The sequence below is a fragment of the Alexandromys fortis genome, unplaced genomic scaffold, assembly GCF_014885135.2.
Source record: "Alexandromys fortis isolate MF-2015 unplaced genomic scaffold, M_Fortis_MF-2015_v1.1 scaffold_214, whole genome shotgun sequence".
NCBI classification, from domain to species: domain Eukaryota; kingdom Metazoa; phylum Chordata; class Mammalia; order Rodentia; family Cricetidae; genus Alexandromys; species Alexandromys fortis.
Window position 1 is genome coordinate 1,495,540 of NW_026068100.1, and position 20,998 is coordinate 1,516,537.

The 20,998-nt window shown below is 40.7% G+C and overlaps 1 protein-coding gene across 12 annotated transcripts in view; it reads right to left on the minus strand.

The window, feature by feature from the left end:
- Positions 1-20,998, minus strand: part of Ppp1r9a (protein phosphatase 1 regulatory subunit 9A) — a 308,576-nt gene that overhangs the window by 32,432 nt on the left and 255,146 nt on the right. For 8 of the 12 annotated variants that reach the window (XR_007588950.1, XM_050123822.1, XM_050123828.1 and 5 more), the window contains 5 exons: positions 19,007-19,236; positions 17,693-17,789; positions 17,427-17,598; positions 2,131-2,288; positions 1,398-1,641 (listed from right to left, as the gene is read on the minus strand). Coding sequence is in view for 11 of the 12 variants with exons in the window: in XM_050123822.1 (XP_049979779.1) it covers positions 1,398-1,641; positions 2,131-2,288; positions 17,427-17,598; positions 17,693-17,789; positions 19,007-19,236 (901 nt within the window). In the remaining variant the exon portion in view is untranslated. The remainder of the gene's footprint in view (positions 1-1,397; positions 1,642-2,130; positions 2,289-17,426; positions 17,599-17,692; positions 17,790-19,006; positions 19,237-20,998) is intronic. The other 4 variants (XM_050123832.1, XM_050123831.1, XM_050123830.1 and 1 more) reach the window with 1 other exon arrangement.

A 20,998-nucleotide genomic window follows, 5' to 3' on the forward strand; every position in this document is an offset into this window, starting at 1 on the left:
GTCATGTGATTTGTTAGATTGTATTTTTGTAAAAATGTAAGCATATAAACCAAAACATATATAGAAATAATTTCTGTTCTGTATATATGTATACATTATATTACTTATACAAAAATAACATAATTCTATATTGTTACTTTAAAGAATACATCATATGTAAAGGGGGTGCAAACTTCATGTTTTATATTTCTCTGCACTGTTTAATTTAAACACAGATTTACTGTTTCTATATACCCAAATAAACTATTAAAAAGACAAGTATAGGGGTCAGAAAGTTGGCTTAGTGGCTAAGAGCACTGGCTGCTCTTCTACAGGACCCAGGTTCAATTCCTAGCACCCACATGATGGATCATAACCACCCACAACTCCAGTTCCAGGTATCTGATAATTCTCTTCTGACCTTGATGTGGGAGTGTCATATATCAATCTGTTGATTTCATTGGTTAAGCAATAAAGAAACTGCTTGGCCCTGATAGGTTAAAACATAGGTGGGAGGAGTAAACAGAACAGAATGCTGGGAGGAAGAAGAAGTGAGCTCAGAGACGCCATGCTCCCCTCTCCCGGGCAGATGTGATAGCTCTGCTCTCTGAGGCAGACGCAATGAACTCTGACCCAGGATGGATGTAGGCTAGAATCTTCCTGGTAAGCGCACCTCGTGGTGCTACATGGATTATTAGAAACAGATAAGAGGTTGAAACTAATGGGCCAGGCAGTGTTTAAAAGAATGCAGTGTCCGTGTAATTATTTCGGGGCATAAGCTAGCCATGTGGGCGGCCGGGGTGCTGGGGACGCAGCCCCGCCACTCCTATTACAACATAACCTTTGAGGGCAATGCATGCACATGGCACACAGACAGACCTGCAGGTAAAACACCCATGCACATAAAACAAAAATTTAAAAGTCAAGTCTACTAACTCTATACCTGCTCCGCATCTCTTTCCCACTGCTCTTCTATCACACACATGGAATGCTAATCCCTGCAATGATTACTGCAGTGATAGCATCACCATCATTACTGTGAAAACTTATTTAAATAAAAATCAATCAACTGGTAGCGGCTGACATCATCCAATCTTCACATTTTCCCTACGTGGCTGTCAGTGTTCATGAAAACTCCAGGCTCTAGTGTACACAACCTTTAGATGGTTTCCAGAACATTCCCTTAATAGTCAACATGGAGAAAGCTAAAGAGATAAAAATACCAGACTGCCAGGCAAAACTAAAAACAAACAAAACAAAATACATGGAAGTGGGAATTCTCTCCTTCCCTAAGATAGAAGGAGAGCAGTGTTTAAGGCTCTACACCTATGAGAAAAATCTAGTTTTATACTGTACAGTTGAGGTATTAGTGATGTCAGATGAAAGCCAAGTGGAAAAGCAAGACAAAATCCACATACCTTTTTCATGTAAGGTTTTCTTGGTTGCTTGGTGGTGGCAGGAAGCATCTTCTGTATCATGATCAGATTTTGAAGGCGATGAGGGTGAAGTGTCTCCCGAGACAGAGGACAAAGTGTCCCTTTCTGGAAGCTGTAATCCTTCTTGAGACTCAGTCACGTGGTGCGATGAGAAGGCCCCATGACTAGCCACAGGGGTGAGGAGTGCGACACCAGAATCTGATTCTGGAGAAGAAACTCTCCAATCCTTGGGCAGAAGCGATTTGGTAATGTGTGGGGTCAGAGAGACTGAAGGCTGTTGGACTAAGAGGTCACACAGCAAGTTATGGCAGTGAGAGTCGGTGCTGTGAGACACCTACTTAGAGATGAACTGGCCTTTGCTCAGGAAAAGGAACCTTTGGATGTTGCCTTATTTCTGAGAATGCACAGCTCATGGCTACTCACCAATAAACAATGCAGCTACCACAGCCACCTAAGCATGTACAAACGAGTACTGGAATGGTCATAACTTCCCACAAGATCAAAACTAACAGCTGAATACCAAAGGTACCATCAAGAAATATGGTAATATGGATAATGCTTTTGGCTATGATACTGAATGAATAGAGAAAAGAAATAAATGACAACCATATAGCACATTGACTATAAATTCAGGAGACAAAGACATAAACCACTGTAGCTCTTTCTAAGGAGGGAACAAATGTTTACTACTCATCTGATGACCAGGAGCCCTCACCTTCCGTTCCAGGCTGTCCTCTCCATCCGTAGAGCTGACACTGTCATAGAGCCGTGTCCTCGTGGGCCTCTGGCGCCTGTTCTTCACAGAGAGCTGGGCCCGAGTTTTCAGTGCTTTTGAATCCAGACGCTCTGTCTCTGGGACAGCTTCATTCAAGTCTAGGAAGAATATTGCAAAATTATCTATGAGTGAAGACATTGGAGACAACTGGCAGATACCACAGACACTGAAATCCAATCACTGGTTATCAATGACCAGGGGGACAAGTGACACCAAAAATCTACCAGCCCGAGAACATAAGGCCTTTCTCCAACATTACTAAAAAGCAGAGGTTCACAATTACTTATGGACACACATGTTGGGGGATGATAAGTTATAGGAGACCTTAGAAACTCCATGAAGGCTAGTTGCCAAAGTCAACTGTGGGTAAAGGTGACCTTGACTACAAAAATGCACTGAGAGGCCATACAACTTCATTCTTGAGAGTGTGTGTGTGTGTATCTAACTTGTTCCCCTTTGAACTCTATTGGGAAAAAAAATACTAGGACAGAATGTATTTAATGTGAGCAAATTCAGGACAAGTAAATCTATTTCCTGGCGACATAAACAGATAAACAATTGAACTACCCAGTGTGTAACTCCTGGCACCATGAAGGGAGAAGGAGAAAGATTACATCTTCTGAGATTCGTTTCTAGGTTACATTCGAAGCTGTTGTTGATGATTCTGTCTCATTTCTTTCTCTGAATGTTTTCTCTTCTCACCACAAACTATATTAGTTTTCCATAGAGAAATGTTTGCATCGTAAGGACTTCATGAGGAGAAGCCAGAGAGATGGCTCAGAGGTGACAAGTGCTTGTTGCACTCACACAGGTGCCTGGTTCAGTTCCTAGCACACACATGATACCTCACAATCATCTGGACCTCCAGTTCCAGGAGGTGTGATGCCCTCCGGTAACCACCCCAGACATCAGGCACATATGTGATGCACATTCATATATTCAGGCAAAACATACACAATCTAAAAAAATACATAATCTAAAAATAATGTACAAAGACAAAGCGAGAAGGACGGAAGGAAGAGATGGAGCGAAACAAACAGACGAAACCAATAGTAGCAGCTGTTGGGTATGGCAAAGCTTGACTGTCATTTCTGTGCTTAGGAGGCTGAGGTACGAAAGCCTCTCTGAATCCAAGGTTGACGTGGGTGAGTCTCTGTCAGAAAATTCTAATGCAGGACAGGATGAGAAAGAGGCAGGGGACAAGGAATAATGAAGCTCTCCTAAGAGCTTTCCTGTGATCTTCTCTAACTGGTTCTTAACAGTTTAACCTTGTTAAGTGCATGCAGGGAAGAGAATCCACCTATTGTGTTAGTGGTGTATGAGTACTGATTAGAGAAAAAGTATTCAAGTGGAGGGACTCTTTACATAGATATTCATGATCATTTACTGTAAATCAAATACTTTGATGATTAATCCCATCTCATCTTTTCAGGATGGCAGTCATTAAACAAAGTCACTTTGAAAAAAATTAATTAAGTGACCCCGAATTTAAATTATTAAAATAAGCAAATAACTCGGTTATAGAAAACTGTTATACACTTGAACTGAAAAGAATTTCCCATGAGAATCAGTATTCTGAGCAATTCCTTTGCACAGCATTATCTTAAAGTATCATAAAATACAAACATTAAAGCATCTCAGGTGCTTTCTCTCTTACTTATAAAGCTGAGCACTTGGCATACAGTTCTAACAAACAAAATTCAACACACGTTTCTCCAGGAGACACATCAGTGAGTGACAATATTTACAGAAGGGCTGACTTTTCATATCTTATACTTGAGTGAAGAATGAAGACCGGGAGAAGCCAGGCCACTCAGGTGAATACAGAGAATAACTAGATATTTTCTAATTAGTAGTCTCTTTACTTTTTCCATGCCAATGGAGGAAAAAAGTCGCCTTCATCACTTTAATTTCCTCCCTCCAATAAAATCTATATTTGCAGCTTCTCATTAAGAAGAGTTCATTAGTTGTGATAATTGGGAGAAAGTCAACCTTGCAATCTCTGTTTATGAATAAAAGTGCAGCACACCACACCGATGAAAGCAATAGTACAATAAAATTATCAGTTTATGCATGCTTCCATCTTTTCTGTGTTGGAGTTGGATTGCATACTCTGCAAAGCACTGTCACACGCTCCACCTTGTAGGTTCCTTATTATAGACCCATGAGACGACAAGCAAGCAGCTGCTTCCTCTCATGAAGCCCAGAAACTTGGAGTAGCTTGCCCTCCTCTACACAGCTAGCTGGAACTGCTGTGATTACCCCAGGGCTCTGACTCTCTGGCTACTAGCTAGCGACCCCAATTTAGTTTGTGTTGAAAAGTCAATACCGTTAGATTTTAATACCATGGAGATGTGTTTTAAATGACGAAATCATGTAGGATGGGACCAGCCTAGGAAATCCAGCTCTCCAGCATCTACTCCATGTTTGTTAGAGAATGTGGGAGAGGGAAGGCTGGTGGAAAACTGCAGACAGTTAAGCCACAGACAGCCTCATGACTGGTTGGTTTGGTAACAACTTTGGTTAGTAGATGACAAAGGCACCCTAGGAAGATGTATATCCCACATGTGTAAATATGGTTCCTTTGGCAATAGAATCCTGGCTTTTAAACACAGCACAGCATCCCGCCTGAAGGGCTGCAGAAGCTTCCCTAATTGCTTGTACTGAGCAAATGAAACAAGGGGAATTGAGGAGGACTCGTTAGCAGGTGTAAGGTTTTATTGAGCTGTATAGTTTCCTCTGCTACCCTCCTTTCTTCTCCCCTCCCCTTTAACCCTCTCCCAGGATCCCCATGCTCCCAATTTACTCAGGAGATCTTGTCTTTTTCTACTTCCCATGTACATGAGATCCATGTATTTCTTTCTTAGGGTCCTCATTGTTGTCTAGGTTCTCTGGGATTGTGAATTGTAGGCTAGTTTTTGAGTATAGGTACTTGTCTTTCTGGGTCTGGATTACGTCACTCAATATGATGTTTTCTAGATCCATCCATTTGCCCTCAAATTTCAAGATTTTTTTCTGCTGTATAGTACTCCACTGTATAAATATACCACATTTTCCTTATCCATTCTTCGGTTGAGGGGCTTTTTAGGTTGTCTCCAGGTTCCAGCTATGACAAATAATGCTGCTATGAGCATAGTTGAACACATGTCCTTGTGGTACAATTGAGCATCCTTTGGGCATATGCCCAAAAGTGGTATTGCTGGATCTTGAGGAAGGTTGTTTCCTAATTTTCTGAGAAATCTCCATACTGATATCCAAAGCGGCTATACCAGTTTGCACTCCCACCAGCAATGCAGGAATGTTCCCTTTCTTTACCCTACAACCTCTCCAGCATAAGTTGTCATCAGTGTTTTTGATCTTGGCCATTCTGACAGGTGTACGATAGGATGGAAAAGCAAAAAGTCCAGGACAGCCAAAGCAATCCTGTACAATAAAGGAACTTTTGGAGGCATAACAATCCCTCACTTCAAACTCTACTACAGAGCTACAGTACTGAAAACAGCCTGGTATGGGCATAAAAACAGACAGGAGGACCAATGGAACTGAACAGAAAGCCCGGATATCAATCCACATACTTACAAATACCTGATTTTTGACAAAGAAGCAAAGAAATATAAAATGGAAAAAAAAGAGAGTATATTTAACAAATGGTGCTGGTATAACTGGATATCAACATGTACAGTAATGAAAATAGATTAATATCTATCACTATGCACAAAACTCAAGTCAAGACCTCAACATAAAGCCAACAACACTGAACCTCATAGAAGAGAAAGTGGGAAGTACACTTGAACACCTTGGCACAGGGAACCTCTTCCTAAATATTACCCCAGCAGCACAGACCCTGAGAGAAATGATTAATGCATGGGACCTCCTGAAACTGAAAGCTACTATAAAGCAAAGGACATGGTCAACAAGACAAAGCAACAGTTTACAGAATGGGAAAAGATTTTCACCAACCCCACATTGGCCAGAGGGCTGATCTCCAAAATATACAAAGAACTCAAGAAATTGGTCATTAAAAGAACAAATAATCTAATTTTAAAGATGGAGTACAGACCTAAACAGAGAACTTTCAACAAAGGAATCTGAAATGTCTGAAAGACACTTAAGAAAATGTTCGACATCCTCAGCCATCAGAGAAATGAAAATCAAAACGACTCAGGTTTTTAAAAGAACCGGGAGTGGAGTGGTGCTGAGAACTGTCACACAGATAGCACTTACACAGAAAGAACACTCTCTCTGAGAAGATGACAATGACAGCCAAGAAGGGTCCTTTGAGATAGGGGACACCAGCTGCTGGGTAGCCAAGTATCTGTCTTTCTTATCCAAAGTATCTGTCTTTGCTATCTTCTTCCACTATGTGATTTAAGAATCACAGTATTACAACTGAAAAGAATCTTGGGAGTCTAGTCAAACTTCACTCCTCATAGGTGCAGACTGAGGCTCAAAGGCAGCTGACCATTTGTCTCCTGACTTGTACATATGGCTGCTCTGTGGAACAGCCTAGAAAGAGCTCAGATGGACGGGCCTATGCTCCTTCTACAGTCTAGAAGTGAACAGCACGTGCAATCTTGTGCCTGCCGCAGCCACTCTTTTTCTATTTCACTTTCTGTTCCATAAAGAAATACATCCCCAGTGTAACTCCGCAAAGTCACAGCAGCATAGCACACCAGAGAGAACAAAACTCTAAGGGATTTTATTTGGCTCTGTATATATCCCAGGAATAAAATTCTTCCCCTAAAGAATGAGCTGTCGTTTTAGGTGGTGGCAGTGGAAAAGCACCTGGCTCAGTCTCTAAGTTATGCACTGTGAGATGGGAAGGATTACCTGGCCCTGTCTGTCACTCCTTCCTAAGAGAGCTCCTCATTGCTATGGTAACATGGTTCCTCAGCCCCAGGCCTCAGGCCTCCCTTTTCCTCTTCTTTCTGGTGTGTCTTGTTTTGCTGTTCACAAACAGGAAAATTGCTTTTTTCTCTCCTGCTTTCTGATGTATTCTTTCCTTCAGATCCTCCAGTCTGTGAAGCAGCCTACCACTGACTCCAGTGCAGGCAGAAACACAAATGCAGAGCAGTCTTAAACAGACCAACAACCACAGATGGATGCATTCAGAGCCGCCAGGCAGGACCTAACGATGGAAGTCTGCAGCTCAAGATTACCTTCAATATGGCTTTCAAGGGGATCCTTTAAAACAACTTAATGGACTTAATTATGATTCTAGTAGCTGGTATGAAGACGCGCTATGAAATTAGGATGTTATATAACCTGTAACATGGAGACCAGTTCCCTACAACACCACTGTGACTCATTCCATTTTTCTTCACTGTTTTGATGTACATGGAATGCTGCTGGAGGTCAGACCCAGGCAGCGCGGACAGCAGGGATGGAGCTGCATTAAGAACAAGGTCCACTATTCACTCAGTCATGCCCTGGGTCCAATCAAAACCGGTTCTATCTGCTTTCTGCTTTTGTCAACTGAAATGCTGGGCATAATGAGACACTTGGTGGCATTTTGAAACTTTAACGGTATCTGCATATTATTTACAGTGACTGCAAGTTCATAAAAGACGGACCCTTTGGGATTGGGGGCTGGTGCATACTGCATTCAGGTGGTAGAGTTAAGCATCCCAGAGAGCCAGTGTAGATAGTCAGTGTGAGAAGAGACCTACAGTTCAAATCCAGAAAGAGCTGCCATGCCATAAAACTGGGCAATTTACCCAGCTTCTCAGAGCTCCCTGAGGATCCTCAACAGCAAAATGGGAATGCTAATGACATAATATAATCACCGCATTGTTATGAAGATTAAATGCATTAATAGACCTCAAAACGCCTAGAAGAATAAATGCTACATAATACACCCTTCATAGCTATCTTGATTTGCTGATATTGAGCAGATTAGAAAGAATAAAATGAGCTATAGAATATCATGTGCACTCACTTAAAATATTTAGAAATAGTAACAGATACATTTCTTAATGGCAAAACATGAAGCAATGGCACATCAAAACCGAGACGCCATCCTTCTTCCCAGACTACTGGATTAGGAGGTGTGGGCCAGGTAGCACTTTAATACTTATAAATATTCAAGTTTTGTATTAAGCATTTTTTGTGTAATCCTATGGGTTTCCATATTTGTGTAGCTAAATCTCATTTAAAAAGAGAAAGGGGGCACACTTATTTTCTTTTTTACTTGGAGAATTCTTAATACCACCCTATTTTGGTTAGTTCTGCTGTTTCAGGTGTTGATATAGACCAGGGAGTTTGGAGAACGTTCCCGAGACCTTCTGGACTCTCCCACTAAAACCCTGCTGGTTTTCGCATGTGACACTGAGTGCCTGATGATATTTCTACACAAGGCCTACACAGCTCGCCTTCTACCCATTCCTGAGGAAAAACATGATACTCAGAGGTACAAGAGTCTACGGTTCTATTGGTCATTTTGTTTGGGTACCTACTCACAGGAAACTTCCACCCTTAATCTTGTTATTTCTTTTGGAATATTTCAGTAAATAAAATAATTTATATTTATATTATATTATAAATGTTTTTATTAAAATAAAACTATATAAATTATTTATATTTAAATATAAAGAAATATATATATGAAATTTTCTATGTAGTTGACTTCTTGTCACTTCTGAAAAAGATTATTTCTACTTTTTAATCATTCCACTGGGTTAAATTTACTGTTGTAAGAATTATAGTTTATTTGCTAATTGCTGAAACAGTATGTCTGAATTTCTTTTCATCCATAACTACAACTACAATTTCAAAGGACTTGGAAATGCAATTTAGTTATTTTTGTTAGTACAGCACTTTCTGGGTATGGCTCAAAGCTGATTTAAGACGAGGCTCTGAGCTTATAATTGGCAGACAGAAAATTTGAGACTATGAAAGATGAAGTATTTAGCTTCCTTGATAAGTAAGGAGGAACTCAGTACCTAAGGTTCAGTAGAAAGTAAAGCCTGTTACCTTAGATGGACATCGTTTACCTAAATGTAGAAGTACTGTTCAACTGTAGGAAGACATGGCTACCGGCAGCATTAGAAAACCTGAAGTTATAGCCAGGCAAGTGGTGGTGCCTGCCTTTAATCCTGGCACTTGGGAGGCAAACCTGGTCTACTGTGAAGGTTCCAGGACAGCCAGGGCTACACAGAAAAACCTAGTCTCAAAAAGCCAAAAAAAAAAAAAAAAAAAAGAAAAGCAAAGGAAGGAAGAAAGGAAAAATAAAGAACAAACAAAGAAAATATGTGGATTTTTTTTTTTGGTGAGGGTTTTGTTTGCTTTTCTGGTGTTTAAAAGCCACTTAGGATCATTAAAACATAACAAAACAAACAATATCAAGACAACAACAACAACAAACAAACAAACTCATAAGCAGCAGAATTTTCAGTGTGCAATTATAGAAACATCCCATTGTTTTTACAATTATTTTGCGTAGATATCGGGCATACTTACTGTACTAATTATGCAAAATATTTGACAACTATCTTTAAGAAGAACTCAGCCATAACTTGTGGTTAGTATCCTACTGAACAGGGCCTTGATATTGTATTACTGAACCAATACAATACAGTTGGGGTGTTTTTCTGTACCATACTTAGAGGTGAATTTGCTGGTCATAACTAGAGACAGCGGTTGTGTTTCAGTAGTAATGTATCTGAGGAGAGTACACCGCTGTTATTTAGGACCCCCTCCAACCTTCCAGTTGAGCAGAACCAAGGGCAACCAGATGGTTCATCCTCAGATCCCATAGTATCTTCCTATTCTCAGATCCCCACAATAATGTCACAGTCCAATACCATTAGACCACATGTCTAAACAGAAGAAATATTTGGAATATACCTTCCCAGTAAAGTTCCCTCAGACAGGACATTAACCACATTTAGGTTAAAAATGATCTTTACTTTTAGAAGATCATAATCAATCTTGTAGTTCTATCAAAGTCAAACAAAATTGGAAATCCAAAGCAAATTATTATGAATTACACTTTTTTTTTCTAAAATGAGCAAAAAATTACTAAAAGTACATTCTAACTTTTCATTCTAATAAGCCAGCTTTTGTATGCTCTCATACCCATGTCCATCTTGATGGAGCTGAGAGGTTTGGAGAGGGGTCTGGAGACTTCCATGAATTTATGAAGACAAAGTGAGAAATGTGAACCAAAAAAAAAAAAAAAAAAGCCCCATTCACAACTCCACATCTCCCTTGGGTGTCCCTGCAGCCTGTCATGGCTTCACCTGTAGACAGGCTCAAAACTTCCACCAGCCTCGCTAGGCAATTTTGATGCTTGTGTTTTTGAGGGAGCCGGCTACTTTTTACTTTAATTGTTTGCCAGAAAAAAGTCAATAAATATTGATTTCTCATTCATTTGGCTTGTTCATTAAAAATTTCCATAGTGATTTACCAGGAATGTTCACTCTCTAATTAGTGAGAATCAATAGCATTGCAGTCAAACTATTTGTTGAGCAGTGAAGAAGATTAAAAATACTTCAAGATAAACGACAATTATAAAAATTTACCAGATTATTAAATTTATTTATACATGATTAAAGAAAGCTTGATCCTACTCCAGAATTAGTCCTGGCCCACTTTTGAGCTAAACAATGAGACAACAAAACAGCTACTTCATTGCCATACATCTAATGTTCTTATAGGAGACATTCTTTTCAAAATGTTTATTAGATTTATTTATCAACTTATTTATTTGTGTGTGGGGACACTCTGCACGTGCCACAGTTACTGTGGAAGCCAGAGGACAAATTGTAGAAGTTGGTCCTCTCCTTCCACCATGTGTATCCTAGGAACCAAACTCACCTTGTCAGGGGGTAGCAAGCACCCTTATTGGCTTAGCTATCATGCTGAATATTATATGAGACAGTCTTCATAAAGAAAAACAAGTGTTCATTTTAGTGACTTCTCACATAACGAATTCCATTTTTAATTATATCTTTAACTTTAGTTTATGATTCTGGCCTCCTGTGCTGAAAGTGAATGCTTAATACACTCTCAAACTCTACCAGGGTATAAAATAGACGTTACAGTGAAGGTTTGACTGGTATGAAAGACCCAGGTATCTGAAGAGCTAATCAAATAAAAACCAAGAGAAAAGGGAGGGGGGAGCGAAGAAACATTTCTCAGGAGTCCAGTGATCTTAGGAACCTCCTTATTGTTTGAAGTGTCTCCTAATAGGATCCTTCTCTCTCACGCAATCTTAAAAGCATGTGAAGTCTGAGTGTGTGTGTGTGTGTTTTCTCCTCTTTAGTCTCTAGTCATGGGGTTGTTTGAAAGGGAGCGGCACCATTAGGAGGTGTGGCCTTGCTGGAGGAGGTGTTTTATTGTGGGAGTGGACTCTGAGGTCTCTTTTCCTCAAGCTTCCCTCAGTGTCCACCTATATCTCTTCTTGCCTCGATTGGCCATTTAGCTCTTTATTAAATCAATCACAATGACACATATTCACACAGTGTAAAGGAATATTCTGCAACAATGCACAGTTAATTTTCTTTCAATATTTTAAAGTTAGTATCCTGATATCTTCTGGCTTCTATTTCAGAAATTTACCACTGTGTTTTTCATTGAATAATTTTATTTTATTTATTTATTTATTGGAAATATTTAGACTTTTAAACCACCTACTCTTTAAAGTGGCAATCATACTTCTGGATATCTATCTAAATATTATAACAGGTGTAAAAAGGGAACAACTCATCAGGTAGTGCATTGTGTCATTATTAAGAAATCTTAACTTATTATCATATACATTCAACATAAACTCTAGCTTTCTTAAACAGGGAGTTTTCCCTGTTTCCAGACCTAATCTAAGACCAGTGCTGACTACAAAATTTCATTTAACCCTTATCTACTTGGTGCTTGGTTTGACATTGTGGTCAAATATGTTTCAGACAGGAGACAGGACTCCAAGACAGAAAGTGCAAGTGACATTTGGGATTCTCAGACAATAGGGATTCTGCGAGGAAAAACGCTAAAGCACACACTTGAGATCCTAGGACTTGGGCCACCAAGACAGGAGGGGCACATGTTTGAGGCCAGTCTAGATGACACAGAGAGGTCCTGTCTCAAAACAAAACAAAACAAAACAAAAGCAATGAACAACTACAAAAAATATTAAAGGGAGCAAAGACTTTTTTTTTTTAAATGAAAGCAAACTTGGCACAGTTGCTGTGAGTCAGCTGAGTCAACCCTCTCCTTGCCAGCTCTACTGGACGCTCCCAGGCTCGTTTAGAGCCCAGGACGGGGCGGGTTTTGTTGTGTTTTTAGGAAGATGATGTGATTATTTGAGTGATGGTTTACAGTCTTTCACCTGCAGCATTGCCATTGCTGGAGCTGGGTAGACGGAATCCACACAATGTATAGAATACATAGGATATAGCATGTTGGGACTTCTTTTGATGAGGTTTCTGCCATGTTTCATTGTTCCACCCTCAGGGCTGCATAGGAATGTCTATAAAGGGACAGCTGGACATGTTTGCTGTCAACACTACCATGGTGGTGGCCAGCACTAAGCTCTGGCTGGACTTAGGCCCTGCACCAAAGACTTAACTAAGATGATTCACAGAATTCTCCTATCAGCACCATGCATTTATTCTTTCATAGCTTTTCTGCTTTTATAAGATAAGGAACATTAAAGAATACTCAACAGATGGAAGAGTTGGTACTTAAATGCAGTAAGCAACTAGAGGAACAAGTACTGTGGGTATGGATGTGTGGATGTGGGTGCACTGGTGTGTGGATGTGGGTGTGGTTGTGAGTGTGGGTGTGTTTGTGGATGTGGGTGTGGTTGTGGGTGTGAGTGTGGATGTGGGTGTGGATGTGGGTGTGGTTGTGAGTGTGGATGTGGGTGTGGATGTGGGTGTAGACGTGGATAGAGGTGTGGATGTGGGTGTGGTTGTGGATGTGGGTGTTGGTGTGAAGGTCACTGTTGAGTGTCTTTCTCGACTGCCTTCCACTTCCACCTCATTGTTTGAGATAGAATCTCTCACAGACCCCTAGCTTACCCATTGTCTTAAATGGCTAATGATCTCCAGGGATCTATTTGTCTCTGCCTGCTCCCAGGTTCTGGGGCTACAGATTTGTTAACATGCCCGGATTTTCACACAGGTGCAAGGGATTCAAGGCCAGGCTCTCACATTTGGGGAGCAGGCACTTTAGCAACAAAGCCATCTCCTGAACACGAATGGTGAAGTACTTTATGGAACCCTTGTATTTACACTTGGCCACAGATGAGATTCAGTGTGTTCTATGCACGAGCGTGCTGCGGAGGAGGTAACTGTGAGGCGCATCTAGTAGCCATGCCCACCTTCTATGGCGACCTCCGGATTACTCACATCCCTATAGGCACTTCCGTTCTGTTCACAACTGGTGGTGACATTTACGATGCTAGGAGCCAGGGCATTTTTAGGCAGTCAGAGCCCACTTTATCCCAAGGCTACCTCGTGCCAGTTCAAATGACCCCATTCGTATTAGAAACATCAATTAGGGAGGGAAAAAGTCATTTTGATTTTAAGCAACTTTTATGTGAATTCCTTTTTCTCTTCTGATGTGTATATGATATGGTGACTTAAGTTCTACATCTGTCTATCTCTTTCCCATGTTCAATTCCATTCATCCCACAAATTATTTTTGTTACATATTTGCCATTCTTTCTACCCAGTAAACTACCTTTCTCCTTATAAGTCTCTGCCACTTCAACAGATACTCAGTGTTCTCATGACTTTCAATAAGCTTGCACTTTTCCTTATCCCTTTCATTATGGTCACAATCATTTGTCTGAATAGGTAACTCCCTCTTATCCATCCCAGGCTTTCTTTCAGCGCTCTATGGAACATGCGTTACCCCTCTCTAAAAAAAACAAACTCTAAATATTTGAAGCTGAAACAGCATCATCATATGAATCGTGAACTATGTGGATGCTCAGAATAGACATTTTTAATTTCAGGGGATTTTCAAGGAAGAGTATCAGAAGTAAGTCAAACCTCATATTCTAATGATAAGGCAACATGGTAGCTCAGTCCCTGATGTGACCGCCATCCCAGAGTCGAGGAAACAGGGTAGAGAACTCATGTATACCAGTGTTAATGAGGTACTGAGCAAAGGTAGTATGGAAAAAAACATCACAGTTTTTACAGACGGAAAATAATATTTGACAATTACACAATGTAAAACAGGTGATTTGAGATCTGTTAACTATTGATGAAAAAATATTCAATTGTTTTCTATAATTATGGGGAGAATAAAGAATTAGAATATATTAAAGAATGAATTTGTACACATAATCTTTGGTTCCTCTCTCCGCTGTGGCTGCGTGGAACTTGCTATGTAGACTACACTGGCGTGGAACTCAGAAGGTCTGCTGGCCTCACTCCTGCTCTCTGGGAGCTGGGTTAAAGCCCTGCACCACACGCCTGGCCTTGTACCAAAATTTTAATAAAATACCTGCCTTGTTTTATTTCTGACCAGGATACATTCAAATACCATTAAAAGATAATTTAAATGTGGTGAATTTTTGTAAGGTTTGAAAATTAGTTTCATTACTCAAAAATGCCTGAAATTCCAATACTGAGTGTTGACCCAGAGTCTGGCAGGAAGCTCCGTCCTAGGACATGGGTCAGTGGGGAGGAATGGGGGCTTCCAGCCCGCTCCTGCCGCCTCTCCTTGCCTCGCCTTCCCTCTCTTTCATTATTTTGTTCTGAAACGGTTTATCATTGACCCACTTCAAGAGCTGCCTCAAGCCCAAACCACCTTTTAACCCTCCAGACCTGGGAAGCAGATGAGAACTGGACAGTCCTAACAGAATGCACGATAACCCAGCACCTGTTACAGGAAGTCGCAAAGGTCTTCCAGTACTGAATGGGCTGTGTTTGGTCTGCAGCCTTCCTCCATAAATCTCTAAGTCTTTGGTGTTCCCTGGCGACAGAAGCAAAAATCACTTTAGAAAAGTACTTTCCAGAACGTTCCACCTAGCTCCTAGCCAAGCCACTCACGTCTATGTGCTCACGTGATTGAAATTCAAGATCTACCATTGGCTGCCTTTGACGACAAAACAGGAAGAACATGGCTTGATGTGTGTATTGCTAACGTCTGCAGTGACGATTCCACCTCGACACAAGCAGGGTGGCTTTCAGGAAGAACGAGCAGTCACCACATCTCACTGTGAACGGACAGTGTTGCTAGGGAAACTGGTAATTACTTAGCAAAATGGAGGGTGCAGAATAGAAAAAGAGTTCAGAAGAAATGTAAGGTTTTGATCCAAATCAGCATGTTAATAGCACAGTTTGTTGATCTTCTGTAGTCATATAATTTAATAAATGCCATTAATTATATGTTTGACAAGATACCAATTTCTAAACTGAAAGAAATGAGAAATGAGGAAAGTCTACTGGTTACTGGTCATAGCCTGAGCATACCACAGAAGGCCCTGTATTTATAGTAAACTACAATTAAACTTTAGACACCCATAAAGGTTAAAAACCTACACTGGCTTGGTTTCTGCGCCTTCTCTTTTGACTTCAATTGTACGCCTTTTCAGGGATAAAAACTGTAGCCGCATTTGCTGATAGCATGACTTACCTTTGCAGCATAGCCACATGGTGCCAAGCAATGGTGGCTGGCTGGAGAGGAAAGAGTTGACACCACTTTTATATTTCACATAATAAGGCAGATGCAGAGCAGGTGGGGACCCTCCTGAGACAGCCCTTGGTGGGATGGTGTACCCTCAAGGCTCCTCCCTGCCAACTGACTTCAGGCAGTACTTATAAACGATCCCTTACTTAGGGACAGCCCAGCAGAGAGGCATAAACCAAGGGAGTGCATCCAAATCTTTAAACACAGACTTCATTAAAATGAACATTTTTCAGTTCTTTGCACTTTTAATGATTAAGGAACTACATCTGAAGTTAATGCTACAATATAAATAGCTGCTTATTAGAAACATCTATCTGGAAACGTCTGTGTCTGTGTGTGTGGTATATGCGTGTGCATGTTTGTGCGTATGTGTAGACATGCCAATGAGTGTTTGTCTTAGTGTGAATACATGTATGTTGAGCTGAGCTATCATTCCTCAAGAAACATTATTTTATTTTACATTATTTTTTAATCTGGATCACCAGTTTTAATTGTTGAAATATTTTTATGACAATAACAAACAGATAAATTATTGGTGCATTTTTTTGTCGTGCTTACAAACAGAACTGCAATGATTATTTATCATCCAATGCAAGTTTATCTATTTTCCAATAGAATTCGGGATCCTTTTTTTTTTCTTTTTACCTAAAAATTTCCATCTCCTCCCCTCCCATTTTCTTCCCCCTCCCCCCATTATTTTAGAATAGGTCTCTCAGTGAACCAGGAGTTTTGATTCAGCTAGGCTGGCTGATGACAAGCCCCAGAGACATGAATTCTTATCTCTTGCTCCTTGTCCTAGTACTGGGATTACAGATGTACACCCTGCACACGGCTTTTTATGGGAATGTTGTGGATCTGAGTTCAGGTTCTTACACTTGTGTGGCAAACACATTACCTGCTGAACCATCTTCCCAGCCCTGAAAATATTTTAATAGGAGAAAAAGATCACCAAAAAATGAAACAGCTCCTAACAGAGTTTTGCTGCAAGTCAGGCTTGTGAGTGGCCAGGTCGCGGTAATACTGCTCTTGTGTGGCGCTCGCTATAAATCCATGAGAAATGAAGAAACCAAGTCTCCCAGGCTTCATATTTATGTGTACACAATCTCTTACATTTTTAATGTACGAATACACTGTTTAAATGAAACATTCATATGGATATACACATAAACTCTACATACAGAAGTGACATGTGGATTGTGGATGTGTCTGATGCTATGTTCTCTTCTTATTTGGTTTTGGGCAAGATGGACCAAGTACAAGCAGGACCCCACATAAAGAAGAGAACTGAAGAGAGAATCTTAGATCAGGTTGCCTGCCCTCTGATGCATGGGCAAGATACTATTCTATGGGTGGGGACGAGAAGAAATGGACTATTATTTCCAATGTTGTTTACGAAGGGCATTTATTCCTGACACTTGGGTTTGCTTCAGTTGGAACTGTCATTTACGCTGAAGTGGTCATGTTTGATACGAGCTAAAACGGACAAGTTCTTATCTTTATAAGTTTTAGAAGGTGGCTTGAGCTTTGGGATCTCCAAGCCAGAAAAAAACTCAAGTCCTATTATTTTGTCAGCACAGTGGTAAGGAGAGACCAACCTTGACTCAAGCCATCCTGACAGGACATTTGTCTGACTTCCATGTTCTCCATAGTGTCTGCTTTGGAGCCCTCACCCGGAGATGTTCTCCTCTCAAAGATGTTGTTGTTGTTGTTCACCTGAGTCCCACTCTGCTTCAGCAGCCTGAACACTTCAGCCTCCAGATCTCGAATCTAGAAAACAAAAGGCCATTCACAAACTGAATGCCCAGCACGTTTCCCTCTGGCAGAGCCGCCACGCCTCCCCACGCCTCCCCATGCCACTCACCCGGACTTGCAGGCCTTGCACTTCCACCAGGTGAGCCTTTTCCACCTCTTCCAGCTTCTTTCTTTCTACTTCCTGTCTCTTGATGAAGTCGAGCTCTCTAAAGAAGAAAGTAATAGGTTCAATTGCAGATAACGTGAGTGAGGAAGAGCTATTTAAATAAGTGAAACTCAAATAGAGTTAGGAGGAAAGTTTATGGCAACAAAAGAAAAGACACCTTTAATGATTTAATCACAAGTACAGGAAGTATTCTGATTTTCTCGGTGTGCTGTTCACCTGGTGTGAGTCCTGATAGGGAGCATGCACACGCGTGTGGACAGGAGTGACTGCACCAATGACTCCGTGGGGAATTTAATGGTGATAATTTCCTGTCAGTAGAAGTGATTCTCTATTTCCAATACGCAAGGCAACAGATGGAAGTGAATGGTAAGAGCTGAAAAGAGGTCGTTCCAGCGAGAAAACCGTGGGCACTGGGACACAATGCATTCACACCTCCACGAGTAATCTTGGAAAAGAGGGTACCCCTCCATTCTGAGAGCTTCTGATGGAATATGCAAATCTGGTCATTTCTTATAAATACAGTGTTGTTAACAAAAAGGTAAAACAATAATGTATTGAGTTTACACTAACAGAGTACTGCTATCCTCTCTTAAACAACTAGTTAAAGCTATCTGTTTCAACTATTAAAATATTATTTCCAAGACAGGAAAGAAATAGGATGATGATGTCACACATACTTAGCTTCTAAAGTTTGTCACAGAAAACCACGAAAGGACTGGTGTTGGTCAAGGGTCAGAAATAACTCATGAAAATCTCTTCGGGCATGCTCTCTAAGATTAAGTCATGGCCCAAGAGATGGGGGGGGGGGGGACAACCGCAGCTCGGAAAGGAGCTGCTGAAATTTCCTATGAGGGTGTGGTGAGGGCTCCAGGAACAGAGGACGAGCAATGCAGAGGCAGGGTGGGAGGTCCGGCAAGTCAGTGTTTACGTGTCTACAGAGGCAGGGTCTACAGTCACTGGTTCTGAGGACAGACAGACCCCACCTGCTCTCTGCATGTAGCACGTCCAACTGTCTCCCAGCTTGTGTAGGACTAAAGCTACACCGCTGGTTTCTAGAACAGAGATGCTTCCAAAAAATCCAGTTACTATCAAAAATTAAGAAGGAGTCGGATGGAAAAAATATATTTCCATGAGAAAAGTTGCTCTCCTAATCTGTGGGAACCCCCCTGCCCTTTGCACACCTCAAACAGGATCAAGCATCGGGGATGTGTCCTCTTCAGACATGCTTGGGTTCAAACTGCTATTTGGAATGCTTACTTTTGTTGAAAATCCTTGATCAACTTCTTTGCTTTGTTGTACTTCTTTTCCAAGGCCTGATATTGGCTTTGAGTCTCTTTGAGATGCTCATTCACAGTGTGGCACAGCGTCTGGGCCTCGATCCAGTAGGTTTCCAGTTTCAGCATTCTCTCCTTATTCTCTTCAATATTCTGTTGAAGTTGGTTCTTTTCTAGTTCCCACCTTACTTTCTCATTTTCTGCTGCTTGCAGCTGGAGAAAACAAATGTCAAGGCAAAAATAATTTAGGTATGTCTGCAGCAACTACCGCTCCATTCTCATTTGTGAGTTTACCCCTAAATAAATAACCGTCTCTCTCTCTCTCTCTCTCTCTCTCTCTCTCTCTCTCTCTCTCTCTCTCTCTCTCTCTCTCGATTCTGAGCTAGTGCGCCATTTCTTTTCAGCATCCTTCTTCAGTCCGCACCACTAAAGCTTGGTGTAAATATAAGTCTATCGTTCTGTACATCAAAACAGCATGGGACGAGAAGATCAACAATTCTTTCCATATCTATAAAGGATAAAAAGGGAAAAATGACTTGCTCAGGGTTATCCATCTGATAAATGATGAAACACAAACACTTTCTTTGATAGCATGTAGTTTCCTGAAAGCAGGAAGAGATGTCTAGCGTATCACTGATTCGGTTCAATATATGTCACCTCCTTTCCTGTGAGAGCATGTTAAAATGTTGGACAATAAGTTGAAAATTAACTAGAAAGGGAGTGGGGTGGGGCAAGAGAGGAGGAGAAGCCTACAATGCAGTAGAACAGTGGTTCTCAACCTCCCTAACGTTGCAACCCTTTACTACAGTTCCTCAGGTTGTGGGACTCTCTTAACCATAAAATTATTTTTGTTGTTGCTTCATAACCATAATTTTGCTACTTCATGAATTGTAATGTAAATATTTGCATTTTCTGATGGCCTTAGAAGACTCTGTGGATGGGCCACCCCGAGACCCATGGGTTGAGAACCACTGCACTAATGGTTAAAATGGGACTTAGTCACTCAGCTTACATTTGTTATTTGCCTTAAAACTTGGACAAGTAGTCCAAGTTCCTAAGAGTCTGTGTTAGCGTCTACACAGTGCCCTGTGCTCGCACCGCTCAGCATCCCTGCAACACTTCTTGGGCTTCACGATGATCCAGTAAGCTTCAGCTGCTCTTCCTTTTTCAACCCTTTTGATGATGCTATTAGCTTCCTGATTTCAGTTGACACACACACAGTCTGTCTCTCAATATATTACAGGGAATATTAAAAATGTCTAGGACTTTATAAACCTTAATTTACACCAAGCATAAAAGACAAGGATAAGTAAGGGTATAAATGGTTGTCTGATTAATCTAAATCTCTGCAATGGCTTGGAAGATAGCTCTGTGTTGTTATTGTCTCTAGGTATCTTTAGGAAGATGGAGTGCAGTTTTCTCTAGGTCTCTAGGCTGAATTCGAGTGCAGGGAAGATGTTGATACATGTTCAGATGAAGCTTACAGGGCACTAACAACAGCTACCTGCCCTTAGAGTTGCTGCTCTACTTTCTGTGCCTTCTTTAAACTTATGAGTATTCAAAATGAAGACATTCTGACATTATATAGCATTGAACATATGGAATACACATTCACACGAATATATATATTTATATATCATGGGTAATAGTTTTTTTCAAAACTTTTTACTAAATACATTTGGACAAGAGGTTACAAAGTAAAAATTACTTAGAAATGAAAAAAATCTATTTAACATGGATAAGAATCACAATTACATATTTTCAACTGTGGATATCATATACCAATCTAGGAAGAAAAATATAAAATAGTAATTTGCAGTATTTTCTAAATTAAATCTTTGCAGTCAAATGCCTAAGTCTGTCTATGAAAGCATTTGTAAACACAGGCCTCCTTTCCCTATTTGTAACCAACAGCTGAAGAAGATCTGCTTTTCAACATCAGGAAGGACTAGGTGTTTACTGCATCTGTAATGAA